This window comes from Pistacia vera, unplaced genomic scaffold, assembly GCF_008641045.1.
Source record: "Pistacia vera cultivar Batoury unplaced genomic scaffold, PisVer_v2 Contig109, whole genome shotgun sequence".
Lineage (NCBI taxonomy): Eukaryota > Viridiplantae > Streptophyta > Magnoliopsida > Sapindales > Anacardiaceae > Pistacia > Pistacia vera.
Genome location: NW_022195126.1, coordinates 1754863 through 1779429, shown reverse-complemented (window position 1 = coordinate 1779429; position 24567 = coordinate 1754863). Strand labels below are relative to the sequence as shown.

Genomic DNA, 24567 nt, shown 5'->3' with positions numbered 1-24567 from the left:
AACCAATTCCAACTTTTTTGTCTTTGGTTCCCTTTCTACTTTGGAAAAACTCAACCTTCTCTATTTGCCGAAGATAAACTTTCCCACAAACTGTGATCAATTGACCTCAACTCTAGTAGTTTTCCCTTTTATTGAAACTTTTTCATTCCTTGGAACCCAAACAAAGCCACTCCACCAATGCCCACCAACTGCTTGACAAAACGCCATAGCCACATCTCCGCCAAATTCGCACAAATCAATCCATTTTCTCATCCAATTAAAAAAACAAGTAAAAATACGTACTATTTCTTTACCGGCGTCCTCCTCCTCGCTTGAATTTTCGTCGGTGTCCTCCTCTTCAGAACTGTTTTACGATTTCTCTCTCTGTTGTTTTGCCACCGTCATCTCCTCTGCCTGTGGACCACCTTCACTGATTGAATGATCCACCGGAGCAGCCATTGAACTGCTAGCGTCGTCAGAGTATAGGATTCGAAGTGGCGTTGGGTTTTCCTCCTCTTTGTGAATGTCAATCATGGTTTTAAGGAAGCTTTAGGATTAAAAATGGATCGAAAAATTGCAAGAATATGAGACTGAAGTCACCAGAAATCATAGAGAAAGGGTGTAGGGTTCGTCCGTCGTTTTTTGCCTAATACGTTCGATTCAGCGATTTTGAATGGGTGGGGCTCATTTTTAAATTTCAAATTTTAAATAACTTTCATTAATTATTATTTTGCCCACATATGTTTAAATCTTTTCAGTATAACCCATTTTACATGTTTAATTAATCCTAACTGTGCCACGTCAGCTTTTCTGAATTAAAAAAAAAAATCAAAAAGATTTTCAGGGCCATTTTGTTAAATGGAAACTTGAGATGTCCGGGGAGTTAAATTTTCTCCCAACAAATCTAAAACCCCTCGGTCCGAAGAGGGTGTGCCAACAAAATTCCATGTTCTAAAACCCCTCGCACAACGCGTGCTGTGCGTGGCCAGCCTTGCCAATATGCAGGGCAACCCTCCAGCCTACCAAATTCGGCCACCTCCTGCCATCCCCAGCCCACCAAACTCCCTGAAACAACCTTCTTACGGCCTCCGTTGCCTTCCCCCATCCTCTGGAACCCAAACAAAGCCACTCCACCAATGCCCGCCAACTGCTCAACAAAACGCCACAACCACATCTCCCCCAAATTCGCACAAATCAATCCATTTTCTCATCCAATTAAAAAAACAAGTAAAAATACGTACCATTTCTTCGCCGGCGTCCTCCTCCTCGCCTGAATTCTCGTCGGCATCCTCCTCTTCAAAACCGTTTTGCGATTCTTCTCTTTGTTGTTCTATTGTCATCGTCTCCTCTGCCTGTGGACCACCTTCAATAATCGGATGATCCATCGGAGTAGCCATTGAACTACTGACGTCGTCGAAGTCTAGGATTCGAAGTGGCATTGGGTTTTCCTCCTCTTTATGAATGTTAGCCATTGTTTTGTGTACGGAAGCTTTAGGATTGAAAATTTCCAAGAATGTGGGACTGTAGTTGGCGAAAATCGCAGAGAAAGGGTTTAGGGTTCGTCAGTCGTTTTTTGCCTAATACGTTCGATTAAGCGATTTTGAATGGTTGGGGCTCATTTTAAATTTCAAATTTTAAATAACTTTCATTAATTATAATTTTGTCCACATATGTTTAAATCTTTTTAGTTTAACCCATTTTACATGTTTAATGAATCCTGACTGTACCACGTCAGCTTTTCTGAATTAAAGAAAAAATCAAAAAAATTTTTAAAAAAATTAGAAAGATTTTTAGGGCCATTTTGTTAAATGGAAACTTTGGGATACCGAGGGGTTAAATTTTCTCAAATATTTAACTGAAATGTTTATGGAGCTCCATGTACAAAAGCCGACAAGTCATTCATTGATATTTAAGTTGGACGACGAAGGTCCTCAACAAAACGCAATAAAAACACTTTATATGAATTCAAACTCTTCACTTGTCTGGTCGCAGAAGCCCCTGTTTTTTGCGTGGTCGAGTCCCGAACTCAAACACTATTCACCAACAGCCTTGACGAACAGCACCTTATTTGAACAAAAGAGCTCACTTTTCACTCTAACAATGAACAACCCAGAAGACATTGAAGATTTGTTTAACGATAAAGAAGTGAAAACGATAAGAACATCTTTGTTGCAATGGTACGACAGGAACCAGAGGGAGCTTCCTTGGAGATATGAAAACGAAAGTGAATGTGAAAGTGAAAGTGATTTTGACAAGGAAAGGAGAGCATATGGTGTGTGGGTATCAGAAGTCATGTTGCAGCAAACCAGGGTTCAGACTGTTATAGAGTATTACAACCGTTGGATGAAAAAATGGCCCACCATTCATCACCTCTCTGAGGCCTCTCTAGAGGTGCATTTATAGAAGATTGATTTTTCTTGTTTGGTATTTTTGTTATTGTGAAAGATTGAATTTTTTTTAACTTATTCTGTACAGTGTTGTTTATGTTGTGGGCAGGTAAAAAGAAAATAAAAAATGTTAAATTCTCTTGTTGGGTATTTCTGTTACCGTGAAAGATTGTTTCGGTTTTCATCTTTATTTATTTATTTATTTTTTTTTTTTTTGTACATTAAAATTGTTTTTGTTCATGTTATGTGCAGGAAGTAAATGAGATGTGGGCAGGTTTAGGTTATTATAGAAGGGCGCGTTTTTTATCAGAGGTGAGGATAGTTCTTGGCTTGCTTAAATGCCTTTCAAGTTTTTATTTGGATGGTTGAAAAAACTTGATTGTTATTTATTTTATATTGATTGTTTGAATTGTCCTAGTTGTGAGAGTAGTTTAGTTAAAAAAGGGGTTATGATTGAACACTTGTGGCTGATTGTTGGAAAAAAATTGTCACTTGAGATAATTTGGAATGTATATTTGAATAGAATCTCTCATCTATCTTGTCTTTTCTTAAAAATTTATTCATTGTTATGCATAGTTGATGATCATAGTTCCATTGGCTGCATTTGTCCTCATCCTTTGTGAGATGTAGGTACTAGCTAGTTTGGCTGGTTGGATCTCTTGGCGTTGCATGAGAGATCTTGGGATTGAATCTCACTCATAGCAGGTGGGAGGGGTTCAGTTTCTGTTTATGAGTTTAAAAAAGACCTTTCTTTGCTAGAGACTGAGAGCTGAAATAGGTTATTTAGATGTTCTGGGAAATTAGAAAGGAAGAGAGAGATTCGGGGTGAAGGGGGGAACCATGTTCTTTATAACATGGAGTGTTCATTGCCTAGAACTTCTTTCCTTGGTGTTACAGTGAAGCATGGTTTAATTTTATAGCTACCTTTTTTCATAATTCTAGGGAGCAAAGATGATTGTTGCCGAGGGAGGTGGGTTTCCTGGTACAGTTTCTGCCTTACGGAAGGTTCCAGGAATAGGTAACTATACGGCTGGAGCAATTGCCTCCATCGCATTCAAAGAGGTTAGTGGGTTCTGCATTCTTTTCTGAATTATTTAAGGGGAAATATTCTGAGACTTCTGTTTCAGGTGGTGCCTGTGGTCGATGGAAATGTTATAAGGGTGCTTTCAAGACAGAAGGCCATTTCTGCCAATCCGAAAGACTCACTGACTGTCAAGAAATTTTGGTGAGCATTCATGATTGTTTCACTTTCTATTTGATCACTTTTTGTCTTTTTAGGTGGGAACAGTTTCAATTATTTTTTGTCACATATATTGTCTTCTCTTTTTTAATTATTTTCATGGTACTCCAACATGATGATTTGAAGAAACATTGATATCCATATTACCAACCCCCTCCCCCTCCTTGTACTGGTTTTACTGTGAACTAGTTTCTTTTCATTCATGTCTGTGTGACATGGAGCATTTCTAAGCTTACTAATATTGGGGATTTGTTTTATAGTTATGTCTTGTCACATAAAGTTTTGTAATGGCTAATCTCTACAAAGCTTATGCTCAAATGGTATCTTTATATGAGTTGCATTTGGCATTATGTGACAAATTTGAAAATAGCATCATGATTTTGATCAATGCTCTCTTACATTTACTGCATTTAAATCACTCTTGAACAGGGCACTAGCAGCCCAACTTGTTGATCCTTGCCGGCCTGGGGATTTCAACCAATCTCTTATGGAACTTGGAGCAGTGATATGCACTCCTTTGAACCCAGATTGCACGTCCTGTCCAGTTTCAGCCCAGTGTCGTGCATTATCTATGTCCAAACATGATAACTCAGTTCTGGTCACGGATTTTCCTACTAAGGTGGTAAAAACCAAACAAAGGCATGATATTTCTTCTGCTTGTGTTGTGGAGATATTGGAAACCAAAGATGAATCTGAGGAAAAGCAACCTAACAGTGTATTTCTTCTGGTAAAGAGACCAGATGAAGGTTTGCTTGCTGGTCTTTGGGAGTTCCCATCTATCATCTTGAAAGAAGAAGCTAACTTAACCACGAGGAGAAAAGCCACTGACAGCTTTTTAAAGAAATCATTCAATCTTGATCCCAAAAAAAACTGTAGCATAGTTTTGAGAGAAGATGTTGGAGAATTTGTTCATGTATTCTCTCACATTCGTCTTAAGATTCATGTGGAGTTGTTGATACTACGGCTTAAAGGTATGAGCCTCATTACTCCATCTCCTCCCTTCATCTATCTCCAGAAATTTGAACATAAAAATTCTCACATTTAAGTTGAATACATGTGTGAATTTGCTCCTTTCATTTTGTCTATATCCTTTTCGGGTATTTGTTGGAATGAAGGCGGGACAAATGACTGGTTTGAGAAACAGGACAAAGGAACTATAACTTGGAAATGTGTGGAAAGCAATGCACTTTCAAGCATGGGATTGACATCGGGAGTAAGGAAGGTAATGTGGTAACTTCTCTAATCAAATTAATGAGAGGTTACATTGGTAGCACAAGGTAGTGATGCACACAATCCACTTGCTTCTTTTAAAGGGTCTTTCATGGACAATTCAGAGAGTAATCCATAAGTGTTTATTTAAATCTGTTTTTTCTTACATGTTCGATTTTACATTTAATTTTTTTTCATTGTCCATGAATTTGCTTGTTGCTGATTTGCCTTAAAACTGTCTTTCTGATCCAGGTCTACACTATGGTTCAGAAATTTAAGCAAAAAGAGTTGACCACTAGTTCCATCTCAACAAGAAAAAGAACCAGTTCAAAGAAACAAAGATGTTCCTAGACCTAATCTAGTTGCGACAGCTCATTCTTATCACTAAATCAACAAGAAAGCTTTTCTGAATTTCCTTTTCCTTCTCTATCAGAATATCATTTTGCCTGCTCTACAATTTGCAGATTATATAAAGACAGCTGACTATGGCTCTTCAGGATAGGTTGGAATCTGTTTTTATTTATAAAAAAATTAGTATCCATGAATATGGCATTCATCATTCATGCTTATAGATGTTTCAATTTTTGTGCTCAACAGAGGTGGGATCGTCATATCTACTTCATAAGCATAACATGGTATGTTCTTCCGACAGAAGCCTACTTTGTGTGGCATCTTCGATGAGCATATATAACATTTATCTTAAGGTGTCTATTGAATCAACTTTTGTTGGTTTGGATTCCAATTACTGTATTTTTCTTTACTTCTTAGTTGTAAGATAATCAAGAAATGAAACAACAGAGCCAACGACAAGCCTAAAAGCTGAAATAATTGCACTAAAAGATACATCGAGGGTCCTTGAGCTGACAAGGCAAGAGATGTTAAGGGTGAAAATAGTCCGAATTCGGAAATGTTGGACTAGCAACTTCAGACATCAAACTTGTTGAATCTTTGCAGAGGGACACTGGCAACAACTTCTGGGAAGCTGCAAAACTTTGATGATGAGTTCTTCTATAATCAGACGGGCTTGTAATAATTTTCAATATTCAAAACAGAAGTATTCATGGGACTTGGTTCCGGTTTTATTTGTATATCATTTATGCTATAGCTCCAAAATTAGTGATGAAAAGAAACTTTATGGGTAGCCAAAAACTTCATGGTCTTTTAAGTTTTAACCCCTTGTAAATTGATGCAGGAAATTTTGTTACACTTTAAAGTTTAAATGCAGCCAAAAATATTGGGCTTATGGTCAATATTTCTTCTTTAGTAAGTCTCTTAATTGCAGGCGGCCGAAGTGTATAAAGCCAGACCATCCTTGGTTAGAATCTGGATGCTGTTTGAAGTTGATCTCCATAAAGTATATCATGCAGACTCCAATTCCCAAAGAATTATTAAAGTTTGATTTTAACTTCTTAATACAATCCCAAAAAGGGCTACACTTCAACATATATATAAAAGAATTGGTAGGCAATAAAATAAGAGAAGGAAATATGGGTATTAAAATAAAAACTATTTTATTGCTTATACCATACATTATCTACTTGAACTTAAGCCCCAATATATTCTTCAGACACATTAAAACTATATATATTTTTATTTCAAAAAATTATAAATAAATATTGAAATTTAAGCCCATGCATGGGATTATGACTATGAGATTGACTGGCAGTTGCTGGACCACAAATTCAGACAATATCCACCTCTACAGTCGACACCATTACTCTAAATTAATTTTCTTATCAACTAAAATATATATTACAAAAATAATCCAAAAAAGAAGAAAAAGAAAATATAAGAAATCAGTGGCATATATTTTCCAGGACTTCATGTGGATGAGAGGGATCCATTCTCTTGTGTCGCACTCTCCTTCAGTGGCTTCTCTTCTTCTACCATAACTTCAACTGCATTTCCCTCTCTCCTTTTGTCTCAAATTAAAACTAGTACAGAACTGAAGATAAAATAATAAAAAGAAATTTCTGTGATGATTAGATAAAATAAAAGAAATACACACACAGTCTACTAACAAAAGATTTTCAATTTGTTTTTCCTCTTTTAGATTTTAATGGTGGATATGGCAGTAGTCGGAGGAAGAGCTGTAGCAGTTTCTAGCTTTCCATCATCTTCATACTTTTGCAGGAATGTCAAACCCTTATCCTCCACAATCTCATTGGTACGATTCTATTTGTGTCACATATTTGTAGCAATTTTTAAACTTTTTGGTATTAAAAAAGTAAACTCTTTTAACTTCATTGTCAAAAATGTCTGTTTTTTAGTTCTTGACTTTTGCTTTCTGTCAATATTTGGATAACTGGAAGCGACTAATTTTTGCTGTAACACATTTGAAAATACTAGATGATGAAGTGTTAAAAAATCCCATGTAGTTGGGATTTGAAATTGGTTATGCTTAATTGGGAATTACTGAAATGAATTTTTGTTTCAAGCCTTGAAGAGGGAAGTTAATTTTTGTTCTTTGAGAATACTAAATCATCATGAAGCATTGGTTTTATTCATGCTCTTCATCTAGTTGGCGTATTTGGTTTATCTGCAGCAAATGGTTTGTAAATCAATAACTTTGCGTGGATATATTGCTTGCTCAGCTGTGCAAGAAACTTCTACTTCCGCAGGTCAGTTAAATTTGCTGCTTTTATATGCAAAGTAGCTTCAAGCTGTGGCTTAAGTTAGAAATTTTTTTGTTGTTTATGCTATTAGTTGCTGCTGAAACAAAGGAGGTGAAAACGGAGGAGAAAGAAGCTCCGGAAAAGCCAAAACCTGCAGCAAGAGCTGCAAAGGCTCCTGCAAAACCGCTGCCTCAGATGATGGAGGAAGACGTGATCCCTTCACTCAAAGCAATACTCGAAGCTCAAGAAGATCTATCCAACATTGAACTATCTTTCCAAGACAATAAGGTATCATTCTAATCCTTAATACCATATGTATAAACTCCTTATATAAACTTACATACAAACTGATTGTATGATTTTAAAATAAAGATAATTTAAACAGCTAGAATTGATGTTATGTCAAACATGCAGGATTTTTCATATTAGTTTGTACATGTAGTATTACTCCATTTTCACATTTAAGAAATGTTTTAAATCAACATTTTGAGTTTGTTTATTGAAAATAACAGTTGGAAGGTTCATTTATAAAGAAGGGCAATATCTATTCCTTCTGGGCATTCTTCCCCAATGGAGTCCTCACAGGTTTGTGCAGCAGGTTGAATTAGACTTGTTCAATATTTATCTGTTTCTGATGAACATTCACTGTAATTCTGTGTTTGGGCAGGTCCAAAAGGGTTTTCATTGTCGTCCTATGGTTCAGAAGCAAGCACTGTGGAGCCATTTCTGATTGATGAGAAGAAAATCACATCAAAGCATGTTGTGTTCTGGATTGAAAAGCGCTTGGCAGCTCAAGGAATCATTCCCGTGTGGCAAGAATAATCTCTTCACTTCATAAATTTGTAGATTCATTCAAAGTCATGTATAACATTTTTGTTTGAAGATTCAATTACGACCTGCCGATTAATGTAAAAATTGCTAATATTCAATTATTAAGCCTCACCATATGATTGACTAATGAGCTGAGCATTCCATTGGTGTTGAACACATCTACATTTCTCAGGATCGGTGTAATTACATTTGGACCCTACAGCTCATACCTTAATATAAAGGATTGATAATTTTATTCGTGGACTCACAAATTTGAATGCATCATATACTAATACGAAGGGTCTGGTTTTGAACAAATGGGCATAAATAATGGATATGTTCAGACATTATTGATAAATTCACCTCCAAAATAATAATAATAATAATAATGTTACATACATAGAAAGAGAACATAACGATTCTATGCCAATTCGAACACAAGAACACTGCACAACAGCAAGACATGTATCTACAGACAACAAACATTGGGACATAAAAAAGCATTCATCCTTTGTGGCATGATCAATTTTTTGTAAGTCACTGTGTAAACCATGCTTTTGTCATATCAATCACATAAAAGCAGTACATGCCTAGTAGTCTGATCATCCAGGTCGACATTTAAGGACTCCACTGTTGCCACATAAATCACGGAATCAAGTAAGCACCTTTTGCAAAATTAATGAACACGTACAACTGGTGCTCTAGGGCAAATAATAATCAGAGAATTTTTTTTTTTTTTTTTTTTAAATTCCAATCCAAACATAAATTTCTCCTCTGTACATTGTTAGTTGTCAAAACTTGCACTTGGAGACTGCATTTTACGGCGAAGTTCAGCCAAGAGAGTCCATATGTGTGCCAGAAGTTCCTATACTGTTTGCTGCGGACATCATCTAGATACAATACAAGGAAAATCATATTAGAGAGAGCACCACGAGGAGTAAGAGAGAGAGAAGGAAAAATTCTTGTGTTTACCTGATGGGAAGTCTAAATTGTCCCCATGCTGATGGGCCACTTGAGTACAGAACTGGTCTTTCTGAATATGGTTCATTGTGAATCATGATCAACAGTCAGCCTAATACAATATATGTTTGTCTGCATGGATGTGCACCGCACAACACTTAATTCTGAACCATTTTCCATCTTAGTTCATCAAAAAAATTATGCAGCTATAATTCTGAATTGGAAGAATGTCAAAATGATTGCAAAACTAAATAATCTCCAGAGACATCAAAGCCACACTATTATGTGAATACAGAAGCCTAAATAATCAACTATATTAATTAGATATTTAATTTTTTTTTTTTTTTTTTTTTAACATTTGTGCACCATTGTGCAGTTATACCTCGTGTACAAGCACAAAAGCTCAAGATGGACTAAATGTAGTAAGATAGTGTTCATGAATATGCTTTACTAACTGAAAAACCAGTCAAATAAAACAGATGAAAGATGCCCATGCAGTAACTCACAAACCATCAAAACACCTAAAATAATTGAAGTTCTTCTACTCACCAGATAAATCTATTGATGTTGTCATGGTAGCGATTCATTACAGCCCTTCCACCTGCATTAGAGATACAAAATGATTCAGGTACAAAGTTTACCAAAAAAAAAAAAAAGAAAAAATGCATACATAGCTTCAAAATCATCAATCCAACCAAAATTCAATCACACTTCCATTTTGTACTAAATACAGATTCAGGATCCATGGGCATCAGAAATAGTTCATTTAGATACAACTATATTTAACCTGTCCAATTAATGAAAATTTAATAAAAATGAGGACCTCCCACTTCAAATGAGGTCATATATGCATCTTGGTGTTAGGCTACCATATTTTTGCAGTTGAACAGGTTTCTAATAAATAACTACAGGACAAAAGTCCATACCTTGGTCCCTCATTCAAATATAATAGCAAAATATTGAATAGGTGCAGAAAATAACAATTTTTATATGACCTATTAACACAAAAAAAAAATATTCACAAACCTCGAAACACTGGCTAAACTGTTAAGAAACTTAAATACTGACTTCACTTTCTAAGAGATATAAGGAAGAAAATCACCAAATCACTGTCATTTGTTGGGAGAAAAAAAAAAAAAAAATCCCTAGCTTCAGAAAAGGAAGGGGTGTTGATTAGAGTCAGTTTTCACTTTTATTTTTAACTGTAGAAAGATCAATATTATAGCACAGCACTGCTAAACAAGGACAAAGAAAGATGGAACTTGATTTACACAGTGAAACCTAATTGGTTCAATCATTTCTAGTCACCAGTGTCGAAAACCTTGTATCAATAAAAAGACACAATAAACACTGTAATACCTTCCCCCCTTTTTGGAATACACAAAACAAACAAAGTCAAGGGAGAACAAGAGGGTGACATTCCATTGAAAAACCTTAATAATATTTTAAAAGAACTGCAATAGACACATACTCTCTTAAAGCGAGCAGCTTCACTTCTACAAACCCTTCTAAGAATTAATTTTGGCCGGGAGTAATCATTCAGAAGCAGCTACTTCCTGCATCCCCATGATCAATGACAGGATTGTTTCTGGAAGTGGCAAGTTGATTTTTCTCTCCGTCGTTACCATAAAACCCTGCAAATTTAATTAACTCAGCCACGATAGAAACTCTCCTAAATACGCAAGTCATACTTGAGAAAGTACTGCTGAAATGAACATCTTAGTTCAGCAAGATTAAGTTAGTATCCACCAAATAGATATTGTCTTAATGCATCACGTCAACAAAATTTCGCCAAAACCTCCAATTTATTTAACTTGGGCAACTCGATCCACCAAAGCATCAACTAATCATTGCATTCAATAACACTTAATTGGCAGTCATTAAACTCAGCATCACCCTAAAAATATATTAACACAATGCACACCATAATAAAAACCAATTACCATAAAATCATGCTTATGCGAATTGAACGCATGGTCGACTTTCTAATCAATTAATCTTGAAAAAATAACAAAACCTAGCCTACTAATCACAACGAAATTTCTCTCTCCTCCCTCTTTCTTTTGTTGTGTTGGTTTTTAAAAGGGTGGTCGGCTGTTCATTATGATTCAAAAATGAATCTAATTTAACAATTTCAGGTAATTTGTGCATCAACAAATACTCAAAAAACAAACAAGTAGCATTAAAACACTGACCTCCAGATTTTCGCCGATTCAGAGACGGCTCCTGCTATTTTTCGCAAAACAGTTAGTGAGGAATCCGATTAAGGTGAATCAAAGAGGAGAGAGAAAAAGAAACCTTTGATTGGGAGGAGCGTAGCGTTTAATAACTGAGCGGAGTCGGCTGGTGCATTTGCAGCTTGTGAAGGGTTTTCAAGCATCTTTGTTCTTTTTCCTTCTTACAGAGCGGCGATGATAGTCCACCGGAGACGAAACTGGCGAGGCGCGGAGAATTTCGTATTAGAATTTAGATCGAAGTCTCTCACGCACTCGGTAAGCATTAGACATCTGGAGTGATTGGATATTTGGATTTGTTTTGGAATTACATACTAAACAAAAACATTTTATTAATTTTATATTTCCTGTTCTCTTTCTTTCGGATAATTTTTATTTCTCATTTTTTTAAACAGAAAAAGAAAATAATAAATCATTTTTGTTTATTAAATTTAAATATTAATATTGAAATATATTAATAATAATAATATGATATCTTTCCATGACAAGTAAATTAGTATCATTTATTACAAACAAAATTGAGTTCGTGATTGGTTCCCAATATTTAACTTATATAAGTTATTAATACAAAATCTTAAAATTTCACAAGAAATAATACATATATTCTAAAATTCCTTGCCAACGGATGTTAATAATTAATTTAACTTGACAATTTAAATTCAGATCTCATTACATCAAATTTTTATTACAAATTTACGAGGTCACAATTACCAATCATGGTATTGACTAACTGAAAAAAGTGTACATAAAATTGATTGTATTATTAGATCAATTGCATTTGTGGCTCATCCCACCTAAATTTCTCAAATATATATATATAAACAAAAACAAAATAGCTACTCATTTTCAGGTGTAGATATTTCGGCTACCAGGACCAATTATGATCAAAACCTGAAACTGCTTGCAAATTTCACACCCTTCTAAACAATCAAGCAACATGGCTCAGGTTCATCAATGGAGCTACCTAATCCAAGCCGGCCATTCTTACCACAACCCCATATCCATAGTTTCTCCCTTTGATGTGAGAGCCATGGAATGTGCACGACCTCCTGAAACCGAAACAAGACTTTCCCTTCCAAACCGTTAACCATCGATGGAATGTTCTCCGTCCTGCTCTTCCCAGCTGACAACTCTGGTTCCATCCCCATGAAACAAGGCTTGTGGAATCTCCTGTAACATTTGATGATGATACTTGGCAAATTGCCAAAGAATGGCCAAGGCCTGATGCTACAGACGCCGGTGGAAAGTTTACATCACTGGATACATTCCATATCTTGGTTCACTCTGCCCAATTGACCATATGCATTGCTTCCACAGCTTAAGAGGTTGCCATTACCTGAAACCAAACAACCGAATAAACACAGCTTGCGTACCTACATAACTACCAGCACTTAAATGACATAAACTATTACTTACGGCAAAGAACCCACGAATGATCAAGCCCACAGCGATGTCTACAGCTTTCAACACCATGTATTCTATCTTCCAAACAAGGTTCCCATATTATTTGGCATACTTTCTCCTTCTCCATTCTTTCTAAGACAAGTTTCTCTGCACATCAATTGTTAAACTAGAGATTTCTTGGTTACTTTCATATAATATATTTGATTCTAGCGGAGACCTCTCCAAGCTGCTTCACCACCCACCTTTCCTATTCTACCATCAGCTGAATAACCCCAAGCGAACCATTTTCCATTCCATCCTTAGTTTGTGCTAGAGCATGCCCCCAACCAAATGATGCCTGTCAAGAAAGATGCACTTGATAAATTCCACATCTTTGCAGGATAATTAAGGCATGTTATGTTCATATAGAATTCGTGCCACTAACATCTCTACTTGAGCAAGAGGAGCCCACCTTGACTATCTTTTCTCTCTCTGCAAGCGTTCAACTCTTGAAGGCCCCGTGGCCTCTGTAATACCTTTTCCAAGACCAAGCTGCCCACGTTTAGACTTTCCCCAAACCACAAAGAGCCATCATCTCCAATGGCCGAAGAGATGACCCAGATGCAATGCACCACAAACATTTACTTTATCCGAGCCCTCTACTCCTTCGGTTCATTCCACTGTCTCTGCTTATAATAAAAACCTTCACTCAGTAATTTATCTTCTTAAATTCATACCACGGATGAGAACCCATCCACTAAGAACTTGCACATTCATAACAACACACCTTTCCTTTTAAAAAAAAAAAAACAAAAAGACTATAAAAGTAGAATAATTAACACCCAGAAAAAACAAGGCCACCACACATGCCGCACATAAAAAGCTCGAAATAGATATTGCGAGGAGAATTAACTCATTTACAACCAACACAAACAGTTGGCAGTATATTGAAGAAATATATTTAAACAAACTTAACATTAATTATGATTGACCTGGGAGCAAGAAGACCGCGGCCAAGCTGGGCTTCGTTGTTGCGGCCCCAAGCCCAGAGGGCTCCACTGCAAGTGAGCAAGAGAGTGGTATGACCTGCACTAACAGTAGAATATCGGAGGGTAGCCAGGAACAACGGTGGGCTCGTAAGCATCGCCGCCAATGCCGTTTAATGACGTAGGCAGACCCAGTGCTCCATGACTTCCATCTCCAAAGCTCATCACTGTCCTTGTACAATTGCTGCTCATAATCTGGCTCTTCTACAAACCATTTGCGTAGACAGCGCTACGGAGTAATCTCATTTTCACTTAATCGTAAAATAAAGCATCGTGTTAGTTTTGTTTCGTCATGCACTCTGGCATTCATTTGACTTGAGACACAGTTAAATCTGGGGCTGCCCGCCCAAAACAATCATTTGAAAAGGGAATGTCTTTGAAGCCCAATTAATTTATCAGTGGCCCTGACTCTTTGTAAAATAAGACAAATTTGTTTATCACACAAAATATTTTGAAAGAGATAATGAAATGGTTTATGATTTGCATGGTGACGTTGATGAAGAGAGATTTGATGTTGGAATAGTAACTTCTTAAATTGTCTACTTAATAGTTTCTAAACTTGTGCTCATATAAGCAAACTCCAGGATGGAACTGAAGTCAATTTGTGTTGTTAGTTACAAGTAAATAAAGTATTTTCCGTAAATTAGCAACTGTTCTTCATTACAGTACTATCAGTTTGCTATACCCTACATTGTAAAAATAAGGCTTTTGTCTCATTTTATAATTCATGAACAACCTTATGATTATTTACATGTAATTAATATTATTATGCAACAACTTGTGTTTGGTTAATTGTGAGCACTTAAAGTAATTTTCAATACTTAATTGTTTAATTATGTAACTATAATGGTGTTTTGTATCCCTATTTTTGCCTTATCCTATTTCCTATCATTTCCAAAATACACAATTGTTTTTTATTAATACTATTATATTTTATTCATTAGTTTTCAACCCCTTTAGGTTTGTAATTTACTACACACACCCCAAAAAAGTTTAGAAATTGACAAAAACACCTCCACCCACACACATTTTGTCAGATTTGGCCACCACGGCTGGAAGTGGCCATAACTGATATAAATGGTGCACTACCACTGGATCTGGCCGATAGTGCGCCGATATAGTCTTTTCCAACCGATCCACCTAATGAGCCAAAAACTGCCAAATCTACGGCAAAGATCTGGCCATCAACGACCAATCTTTGGTCGTAGCTAATGGTTCAACGATGTCCATATCTTGGCCACATTGACTATCAGACAACCTTGTTTGGCCGTCTTGACGACCAACGCGGCTAGATTTGGCAGTCAATAGCCAGATCTAGCTATAGATTTGGCCTTTCTGGCCAATCCATTGTGCTCGGCTGGAAAAATCATCTATGGCAACGACGGCCAATCACAATCGTTGTGCGAGTCGATAAGGCGAATCTGGCCACCCTCCGGTAGTGTTGGCCGGCTGTCGATATTAATATTGGGTGGGTGTTTTTTGTAATTTTTAATGTTTTTCTACAGTGTTAGTAAATTAACAACCTAATGGTGTTTTTTGTCAATTTCAAATCCTACATGTTATTAACCATCAAACTCTTTCTTTAAAATACTATCCAAAATACTAAACAAACACACCTATATTTTTATACTTTTACTATTATTTTTGTATATCCTTTGTAAAGCCATGACAAGGAATATTCTAATATTATTCTTATATGATATACTTCTTTCAACTAGAGAAGTTTTATATTAAATAGGTATCTTCATATAAAGAAAAGGATATTGTGACTGTATGAGATAGGCATTCATTAAATCATAGTCACCCATCGAGTTATGATGGCCAGAGATATAGTTCGTTGTTTAAAACAATTTACAAGAATGTCAGACTTGGCCAACAGTCGTCTGCCGGCCACCACCATCGACTGCCAATGAACGTGTCGAAACGGCACACGATCGGCCGACTGTCATCGATCTAATCGTTAATGATGGCCAAAGATCAATCGTGATTTGGCTAGAGATCTAGTTGTTGATTTGGCTGTAATTTGGCATTGTTAACAGCCATAGATGGTGTACAACCGACCAAATCCAATCAATCTTACGCCATTCCGACCACTTGGCTACTGGTTGCGATTGGTGGCTAGCGACCGATGTCCTCTTGGTGGTTGTGGTTTCATTGTTAATTTGTAAACCTTTATTGGTTTGTGCCTGTATTCTAAGCTTTCTCTCTTCAATATGGTGACTTGTCAAAATAGAGATATTAAATGACATAGGCAGTGCAATGCTTGCATACTTTTCTTGCACATTTATTCAGAAGAATGTGCCAACCATGCCTTTCCAAGAAAGCCAGGTCAAGATCCACGTTCCTTTACAGAATTAATTGAAGATTCTAATATTTTATTTTACTTTTCGTTTCCTCCGTGTCTCAATTTGATTTTTGAGTTCACACTTCAAATTCAAAGCTTTTAGACAAAGGAATAATATGACTTCTCCCAATTTATAACCCAACACTTTCTCTCTTTCCTTCACATCAATTCATCACAAATTTTTAACTTTTATCACCCATGTCGCTTCATCTTCTTACTTCATTTCTCCTTTTAATTTTATTTCCTTCTTCTTTCTCATAACCAGAATGTTTGGTCTTAAAAGTCTTATTTATGAGTGGGTCTATCCGTGGGGTAGTAGTTGCTAAGAATAGTTCCTATTTATATGTAGTCCTAATCCTAAGGAAGTCCTAGTCTAAAGGCACTTCAAAAGATAATGGCTTCTTTTTAGGAATAGTAGTTTGTTAGGTGTCTATTTATTAGTGGTTTGAGTTAAGTTAGGTCAGTCAAGTTTTGAAATATAATTCATATCTTCTTCCTTCCTCTTACGATTCTCTTTCCATTTTCTCTTTCACTTTTCTTCTCTCTCATTATTCTCTGATCTCTCAAATCTCTCATACAATTCTTTTTTTTTCCTCTCTGAATTCCTACTTCAAAATAGGAAAAAGCAACATAAATCAGGGAGCTAGCCCAATTGCCTTGGGAGCCTCCTTAGAAACTTTGAGACCACCACGGCTAACCCGTTACAGTCACATAACAAATTGGCATAGAGCCAGGCATGGCTGATGCATGTCTCGATCTTTAGGAGGCGAAGGTGGAAAACCTCACAGCTGCGCAGATTAAAAATTCAATGCTTGTTGGAAAATATGCAGAGTTGTTCACTACTTTCAAGCGGGAATTGACAGAGGGTAGCCAAAAAGTGATACTTCTGCAAACCTATCATCAGGTGATGCAAACAAAACTATTAGAGACTGTTGATGCTCGTTTTTGCACCACGAATTGTCAAGTGCGTAACGTTGATTGGCTTTTAAATACACGTGAAAAGGAATATATAACGAAATAAATGCAAGGGAGTTTTTTAAGTGGTTCGTGCTAAGGTAGCAAGTCCTACGTCCACTGTTTTGTATTGATATTGTGTGGGTCAGGTCGCAACTGCGACTGACTACAAAAGATTGGAAAAAGTAAAAATGTGTTTACAGGGAGAGAGAGTCTTTTTTCCATATGAAAATGCCGAATCCCCTTAATGAGGGGTCTCCTTCATTTATATCAAACTGAAGCGTGTAATCATCATTAATCCATGGTTTGGTATGATTGTCAGGATACAATCCGGCTTTATTCCCATTGCTCTCTTTCCAAGCTGACTTCGCACGATTTATTGCAGGGAATGGACGCGTGTGACTCCATATCATTGACAGGCCTGACGTGTGTATTGCTCTGACGGGAGCAGTCCACCCTTCACGTGACTCTCCCACGCCAGTCCTTTAGTTTTCCCAGGCATAACGAAGCCCCTTAGTTTTTAAGATTTGGGATCGAACCTTGGAAACTAAGTCGTATGGGAGTTTTTGGTCGCTCCGACCTGAGTGGATGACTCGGCACAGGACTCTGGCGAACACGATCTCGCGCAATTCCTTGCCTAAGCGACCTGACATCTTCTATTCTAGCGACCTGGATTTGATGGACACTCCTTTCGGTGCCTTAGAAATTCAATGAACCTGGTTCTGCACTGTCAGGCGCTCTGCATGCGCTGAAGCGTTTGTCAGACACATTAAATGCATCGTGTGTTGACCCATGCCGTTTTGACAGCATTAGTTGCGCAGCGCATTCGAAACGATGACTATTATCACCCATTTAATGCCGTGGGGCGCATTAATGCAGAGAGAGAGTGGGCTGTCATTTCGGTTCCGAGAGGTGGTAACCGTAGATTCGCAATCCGTATAAAAACTCGCATTTTTCAGATGAGTCACCGAAATCCTTTTGTTTCGAGTGCACAGCTTAGCAAACCAAAACCATCCTTTTCCGATCGGCGCTTCTCAGGCAACTGAAACGAGTTTCGGTCTCGGTTACTCATCCCAGAAGGTAGATTCTCTTCTTCTTCTTTTTCTTTGCATTTGCTTGGTTGGGCGATGGCTTTTGGTCTCCTGGTGTTCCCAAGACGTGACGCCGTCATTGATTCGAGCCGTGACGGCGGCTCGAGTTACTGTTAGGGTTTAAGAATTTGTCCCCTGCTGCCGCACGGGACAAACACAAAGGCCAAAATGACCGTGTCTGTCCATGTTGCAGACTGGAATGGAATCGTCAACATCCAGACCCGAGGAGAGCCAGCTCGTCCTCGGTGGAGCTCCGAGGACGCAGCCCTCGATGTCTACCGGTTCTCACCACCGAGGAATATATGAATAAAGAGAATTTGACATCCGTGCAGAGGTGTTCCTCGACCACCTAGGCCGTCACGACCCCGGCTGATGGCCTTGCCGCGATCTTTGAAGAGATCTTCAAGGGTGGAGGGAGGATTCCCTTCCATCCTTTCATCAGGTCGGTCCTGGATCATTTCGGGATCGCACCGATGCAGCTGACGCCAAACGCATACGTCATCGCTGTCGCGATGTACTTGCGTGCTGCCAAAGCGGCTTGGGCGAGCCAACGCAGTGGAGCTCGGCATCCCTATTATCCAAAAGAGCAGGGACAAGGACTCGTACTATTTGTCCTCGGTGACCTACCATTGCCGCGGGGATACACAGCTATCCCAGCAATGCGGGGGCTACGAGAAAAAGTTCTTCTTTTTCTTTTACGACGGCTACTGCCGTTTTCAGGATCAAAGTAGGTTTCCTTTTGCTGGGTTCATTATCTGCTCGCATGATCAGTAGTAACGCCTGTTTTCTTTTGCAGTTAACAGAACGACCAGCCAAAACTACTCGCTTACCCAAACAGGCTCGTATCCTTGTGGAGTACTGGACGAGGAGAGCCGGGACGCAGGAAGCTGTGACGATCGCGAACTGCAGAAGTACGGGTTTTTCCGCGACAAGGCGTCTTTAGAACCCCTAGAAGGTAAATTATACTGTTTCCCTTCTGGTCGTAGAATGATTTCGTTACTAACGAACTTAAATGCAGGAACGATGCCTCCAAAGGAGTCCGGGCAGTTCTCGCCGAGCACCATTCGTCTTCCCTCGATCGAGGAGAGAAGGGCGGCCGAAGCTGCTCGTCCTATCCCGGCACAGCCGTGTGAACAGTCCTGGCTTCCCAGCCCCATCCTGGCAAGAAGCGACTAGGACGAAACAGGCCCTCGAGCGCCAACTCTTGCCCAAAGCGGAAGGCTCCGGCCAGAGGTCAAGAAGAGGAAGCAGATTCAGCCCAAAGAGTCGGAGACCGAATCTGAGGAACAGCCTCTGAGGTCGCGCTAGGAATCCAGGAGGTCGCAAGGAGCCCGTGGGCGAGGCGTGTCGCTGCTGCTGCAGGCGAAGGACGCGCCGGTTCTAGACTCATTGGGGAGTCTGCCCAATACCTGCAGCCATAGTCTATGGCCTGCTCGAGTGCGAGCTATTGGAGTCGTACGACGAGTTTGCCGACACGGGCGACGACCGATGACCACGTCGTTCCAGCATCTGAGCAAGGTAACCGGCTGTACTTGAAATTTCATTCTGGTTTATTTCTAACTCATATCTTGCTCGCAGGCGTTGCTCGCGATGAGGATGTCCATGGAAAAACGAGCTGGGGGCCGCCAAGGGGACAAGCGACCTGTAGGAAGAGTCGCAAAGCTGAAGCAGAGCTTGGAGTCCGTTGAGCGAAAGAACTCAAGCGTTCGAAGCGCGCGAACGGTATCTGACCAAAAAGATGCTGCTTTACAACAGTGGACTTCCAGAACGGAGCTCGTCGACGTGCGGAGGAAGTCAAGAACTTCAAGGACAACCGCTAGGCTCTCTAAGGAGGTCGGAGAGAAGACCAGGAGATCCAGGCGATCTCGCTCGGGCTCAGCGAGCTGAAGAGATAGGGAGGCCTCCGAACAGGAAAGGTAGCACTTGAGGCTGACTCCAGGAAGTCGGAGAGAATCCTTCTCTGACTGAAGAAATGCAGAATCAGTCAGAGGAATGAGGAGAAGGCCGCGGACTGGGCAATCGGGTCCATCTACACCCTGCGAGCAAGGAACCCGGATTTGGACTTGTCCCACCTCCCGAGGTTGCAGGCAACCTTGCGGATCATGGCCGAGGAGGACGACCAGACCGCCGCGGCCGCTCAGGCCCCCAGGCAGTGGTTCCGGCTCGAAGGATCCCCCCGACCAGCCTATTGTAATGAATTGCCCCCATCGTAATCGGGTCTTTTGACTTACATAATGAGATATTTTCTTTACAATGCAGTTCGCTTTTTCATATATATGTACACTTTACAATTGTGATTTACATAAGCGATTACATATAATTCTTACATCGAACAAATATATGCGAACTTTTGAGCGAACAATTAATACTTGAAAGAAATTACAAAAACGGAGAGCTGAGTTCGGGATTACTGATAGTATGGCGAGGTGCTCGGCATTCCAAGCTCGGGGTACTTTGGCCGTTCAATCTTTTGAGATGTAGGTCTCCGGTCTGATTACTTTGTCGACCCGGTACGACCTTCCCAGTTAGGTCCTAGTCCCCCCGACTTGGCTCTCTGGTCCCGAGGAGAACTTCCTTAGCACAAGGTCTCCGACCTGGAAGTCTCTTCGCCTGACCTTTGAGTTGAAGAACCTTTTGCTCGCTGCTAGTAGGCTGCTATCCTTAGCAAGCCTTGTTGCAATGCTCTTCGACCAGATCCAAACTTGCTCTCATAAGTTGCTTCGTTTTTCATCCCTTGTACAAGTCCCTCCAAGAGAATCAGTTCCGACCTCTACAGGGATCTGCTTCACGCCATAGGCTAGCGAAAAAGAGGTTTCCAGGTGGAGGTTTTGGAGTTATCCTGTACGCCCATAAGACTTCGGGAGATCATCAGCCCAATTTCCTTTGGCTGCCCCGAGCTTGGCCTTCAGAGTGTGCTTGATGGTCTTGTTGACTGCTTCACTTGGCCATTTGCTTGCGGTCTGGCGATTGAGGCAAATTTTTTATGGATGCCCAGCTCGTCGCAGAACTGCTTGAACTCCTCATTATCGAATTGCTTTCCATTATCTGAGATGAGGTGTGGGAATTCCATAGCGGCGCACTACGTTCTTGAAACGAAGTCTTTCAGCTTTCTGGTCGTGATCGGCGGCTAGTGGTTCCTTCAACCCATTTTGTGAAATAGTCTACCGCGACCATGGCATACTTGACCCCTCCCTTTCCAACTGGCATGGGGCCGATAGTCGATCCCCCACATGGAAAATGGCTAGGCTAGACATGGTAATCAGCTCGTGAGACGGGGCTCGCGGAATGTTCGCGAACCGCTGGCACTTGTCGCACTTCTTGACAAAGTCATATGCATCTTCTGGATTCGGGCCAATAATATCCCTAGCGAACGACCTTGTTCGCAAGAGATCGAGCTGCTGTGTGGTTACCGCAGATCCCTTCATGAATTTCCGTCATGATGTAGTCTGCTTCTTCACTGGTTACACATCGGAGGAGAGAGGGCACTGAATCCTCTCCTGTACAGCTGATCCCCGATGAGTGTGAAACAGCAGACCTTACTCCAGGACCCTTGCCTCGACCTTGTCGCTCGGCAGATACCCATCCTTGGGTACTGGACAATGGGAGTCTCCAAGAATCTGGTTTGAACCACATTCACGCCTGTTCGGTCGAGCTGATAGTCGAGCATCGACGAAACGAACAGAATGCTATCGGGAGCCTCAGAATCTAATGATAAGGCTATCTTTGCCAAGGCGTTCGCTATAGAGTTGCTCTCCCTGGGGATCTGAGCGATTTCAAAGTGCTTAAACGACCCCAGAGGACCTTAGCTTCTTTCAGGTAGCGGACCATGTTCTCTTCCTTGGCTTGGTATTCCCCCAAATCTGTTGAGCCAGCATAGAGCGCTGTAAATGCCGATCGTGGTTGCACCCATTTCTTTGCGAGTCACAACCCGGCGAGCAAGGCCTCGTACTCGGACTCATTGTTGGTCGCCTTAAACCCAAACCAGAGAATACCATGAATTCGACCCCTCGGGCTCACCAGAGAAGACCCGCACGGCTCTTTTCCCTTTGAGGACCCGTTGACGTAGAGATTCAGGTCGACAAGTTCTGAATAGTATCTTGCCCGACTTCGCTAGGCTGTTGCTCGCTTGGAGATAGGAAAATTTCGAGATGAAGTTTGCGACAGCCTGCCCTTTGATGGTCGACCTGGGGCGTATCTTTAGGTCGAACTAGCTCAGCTCCATAGCCCTTTGAGCAGTTACCTGAGGCCTCTGGTTTCTGGAGGACCTGCCTGAGAGGGTAACTTGTCATTACATTGATTGTATGAGCATGGAAGTAAGGTCGCAGCTTTCTGGACGCGACCAACAGAGCGAAAGCTAGTCGCTCCATTTTCGGATACCGCATCTCGGCATCCGATAAGCTTACTTGCATAATACACTGGCCACTGAGCTTTTTCCTCTTCCTATATTAAAGCTGCACTGACCGCGAACTGAGACACGGACAGGTAGATGAGTAGGATTTCCTGTGGAAGAGGCTTAGAGAGGAGAGGTGCTTCCCGAGATCGCTCTTTATACTCGGAATGCCTGCTCGCATCGGAAGTCCACTCGAATTTCTTATGGCCTTTAAAACATTGAAGAATGGTGAACAGCGGTCTTTAGCCTTGATATGAAGCGACTGAGTGCCGCTATTCGCCCATTCAACCATGACCTGTTTTTTGCTGGTCGGGCTCTCCATATCGAGCAGAGCTTGAATCTTTTCAGGGTTTTTTTATCTATGCCCCTGGATTGACTATATATCCCAGGAACTTTCCTGACGATACCCGAATGAACATTTGAGAGGGTTCAGCTTCATTCTGTAGAGCCGGAGTATGTCAACATCTCAGCGGAATGCGTAATTGCTTTGAGGCGACTTGGGATTTGACCAGCATGTCGTCCACATAGACCTCCATTGTCCTCCCGATCTGGTCGGAGAACATTCGGTTGACCAACCTCTGATATGTCGCACCCACATTCTTGAGGCCGAAGGGCATGACTTTGTAGCAGTATACCCCCGGTCCGTAATGAAGGTCGTATGCTCCTCATCTGGCTTATACATCAGGATTTGGTTGTATCCCGAGTATGCATCCATGAAGCTAACAGCTCGTGCCCCGAGGTGGCATCAACGAGCTGGTCGATCTTGGCAGGGGGAAGCTGTCTTTTGAGCAAGCTTTGTTCAGGTCGCTGAAGTCTACGCAGGTACGCCACTTGCCATTTGGCTTCTTTTATCAGGACCGGGTTAGCAACCCAGGTCGGTTAGAGAGCCTCGCGAACGATCCATTGTGGAGAAGTTATCTACTTCCGATTTTAATGCGGCGTACCGCTCCGATCCATCGCCCTTCTCTTTGGCGAACTGGCTTGGCTTCATGCTGACATTCGTGAATGGCAAATAATGTCTGGGCTGATCTCGACCATATCTGCGTGCGACCAGGCGAACACGTTAATGTTCTCCTTCAAGAAGCTCACCAGCTCGGAAACGAGCTGAGGGTTGAGACAGCTCCGATCTTTAACACTCGGCTCGGCTCTTTTGGATCAACCGAAACTTTAGACAGATCCTCACCGAGCCGCTCGTGGGGATTTCCTGAATTCGCGGATCTATATTATCCTCCGCTGGCTAGGCTGTGGCTCGATCCGCTATCGCCATGGCCTGGCGGGGCGCACATCGCGAAATGCCCTTTCCTTTGTCGCCATTTGGACCGCTTTTATATAGCATTCGCGAGATCGCTTTGCGATCCTTACCTCCCCTATCCTCGATGGAGTGGGACTCATCTTGAGATGATAAATGGAAGTGACTCGCCCTGAAAGTTCTCCAGAGGTCGCCCTAAGATTCCATTGAAGGCCGATGGGCAGTCCACGACCAAGAATTCGGTAACCCTAGTCACCTCGTCGTAGTCGCCGAGCGGACTGGGCTGGATTGTTCTGCTGGGATCAGGTGATCCCCTGTAAAACCGTACAGAGGCATCAAGGCTGGTTTCAGGTCGGCCTCGACCAGGTTCATTCTATCGAAAGCGGACTTGAACAGAATGTTCACAGCGCTTCCGTTGTCCACAAGCATTCTGCAGACATTGTGACACCCTATCAGGGGGGTGATCACTAAAGCATCCTCATGAGAATGGTGCAAGCGAGCTGCCTCTTTCTCGCAGAAGGTGATTGGTTCCTCTTTTCTGGCCTTTTGAGGTCGCTGCGAAGTGTTCATCACCCTGATCGGGTCATGGTGTGCTTCACGAACATATCTTTCCTGCGCTCCTCGCGTTTTCCCGCAGGTGCGGACCTCCGAAAATTATGTTAACACCTATCGTACC

At 40.8% G+C, this 24567-nt stretch overlaps 2 protein-coding genes and 1 pseudogene across 5 annotated transcripts; 2 read left to right on the top strand and 1 right to left on the bottom strand.

Moving 5' to 3' along the window:
- Positions 1-1944: 1944 nt before the first annotated feature.
- On the top strand, positions 1945-5988 carry LOC116136005 (adenine DNA glycosylase-like). 4 transcript variants are annotated; one of them, XM_031421728.1, is made up of 9 exons: positions 1945-2370; positions 2619-2678; positions 3309-3428; positions 3494-3591; positions 4036-4577; positions 4722-4828; positions 5068-5317; positions 5413-5450; positions 5584-5988. In XM_031421728.1, the coding sequence occupies exons 1-7, from the start codon at positions 2080-2082 to the stop codon at positions 5164-5166; spliced, it is 1317 nt and encodes a 438-aa protein (XP_031277588.1). In that variant the 5' UTR covers positions 1945-2079; the 3' UTR covers positions 5167-5317; positions 5413-5450; positions 5584-5988. The 4 variants fall into 4 exon arrangements, with proteins under 4 accessions (XP_031277588.1, XP_031277606.1, XP_031277597.1 ...); XM_031421746.1 differs by having other exon boundaries at positions 4751-4828; positions 5413-5988; XM_031421737.1 differs by lacking the exon at positions 5413-5450.
- Positions 5989-6620: 632 nt separating this feature from the next.
- On the top strand, positions 6621-8402 carry LOC116136403. The gene is made up of 5 exons (XM_031422125.1): positions 6621-6982; positions 7361-7436; positions 7522-7718; positions 7943-8015; positions 8098-8402. Exons 1-5 carry the CDS (start codon positions 6875-6877, stop codon positions 8250-8252), a joined length of 609 nt encoding a protein of 202 aa, XP_031277985.1. The 5' UTR covers positions 6621-6874; the 3' UTR covers positions 8253-8402.
- Positions 8403-12299: 3897 nt separating this feature from the next.
- LOC116136868 lies at positions 12300-14055 on the bottom strand (annotated as a pseudogene).
- Positions 14056-24567: the final 10512 nt, after the last annotated feature.

What these genes read in the sequence shown, in the direction of transcription:
- LOC116136403 (XM_031422125.1), top strand. Translation starts at nt 6,875, where the DNA reads ATGGTGGATATGGCAGTAGTCGGAGGAAGAGCTGTAGCAGTTTCTAGC. An exon ending in TATCCTCCACAATCTCATTG is followed by an intron (nt 6,983 to 7,360) that starts GTACGATTCTAT and finishes GTTTATCTGCAG; the next exon opens with CAAATGGTTTGTAAATCAAT. An exon ending in TATCTTTCCAAGACAATAAG is followed by an intron (nt 7,719 to 7,942) that starts GTATCATTCTAA and finishes TGAAAATAACAG; the next exon opens with TTGGAAGGTTCATTTATAAA.
- LOC116136005 (XM_031421737.1), top strand. Translation starts at nt 2,080, where the DNA reads ATGAACAACCCAGAAGACATTGAAGATTTGTTTAACGATAAAGAAGTG. An exon ending in GTTGATACTACGGCTTAAAG is followed by an intron (nt 4,578 to 4,721) that starts GTATGAGCCTCA and finishes GTTGGAATGAAG; the next exon opens with GCGGGACAAATGACTGGTTT. An exon ending in TGACATCGGGAGTAAGGAAG is followed by an intron (nt 4,829 to 5,067) that starts GTAATGTGGTAA and finishes TTTCTGATCCAG; the next exon opens with GTCTACACTATGGTTCAGAA.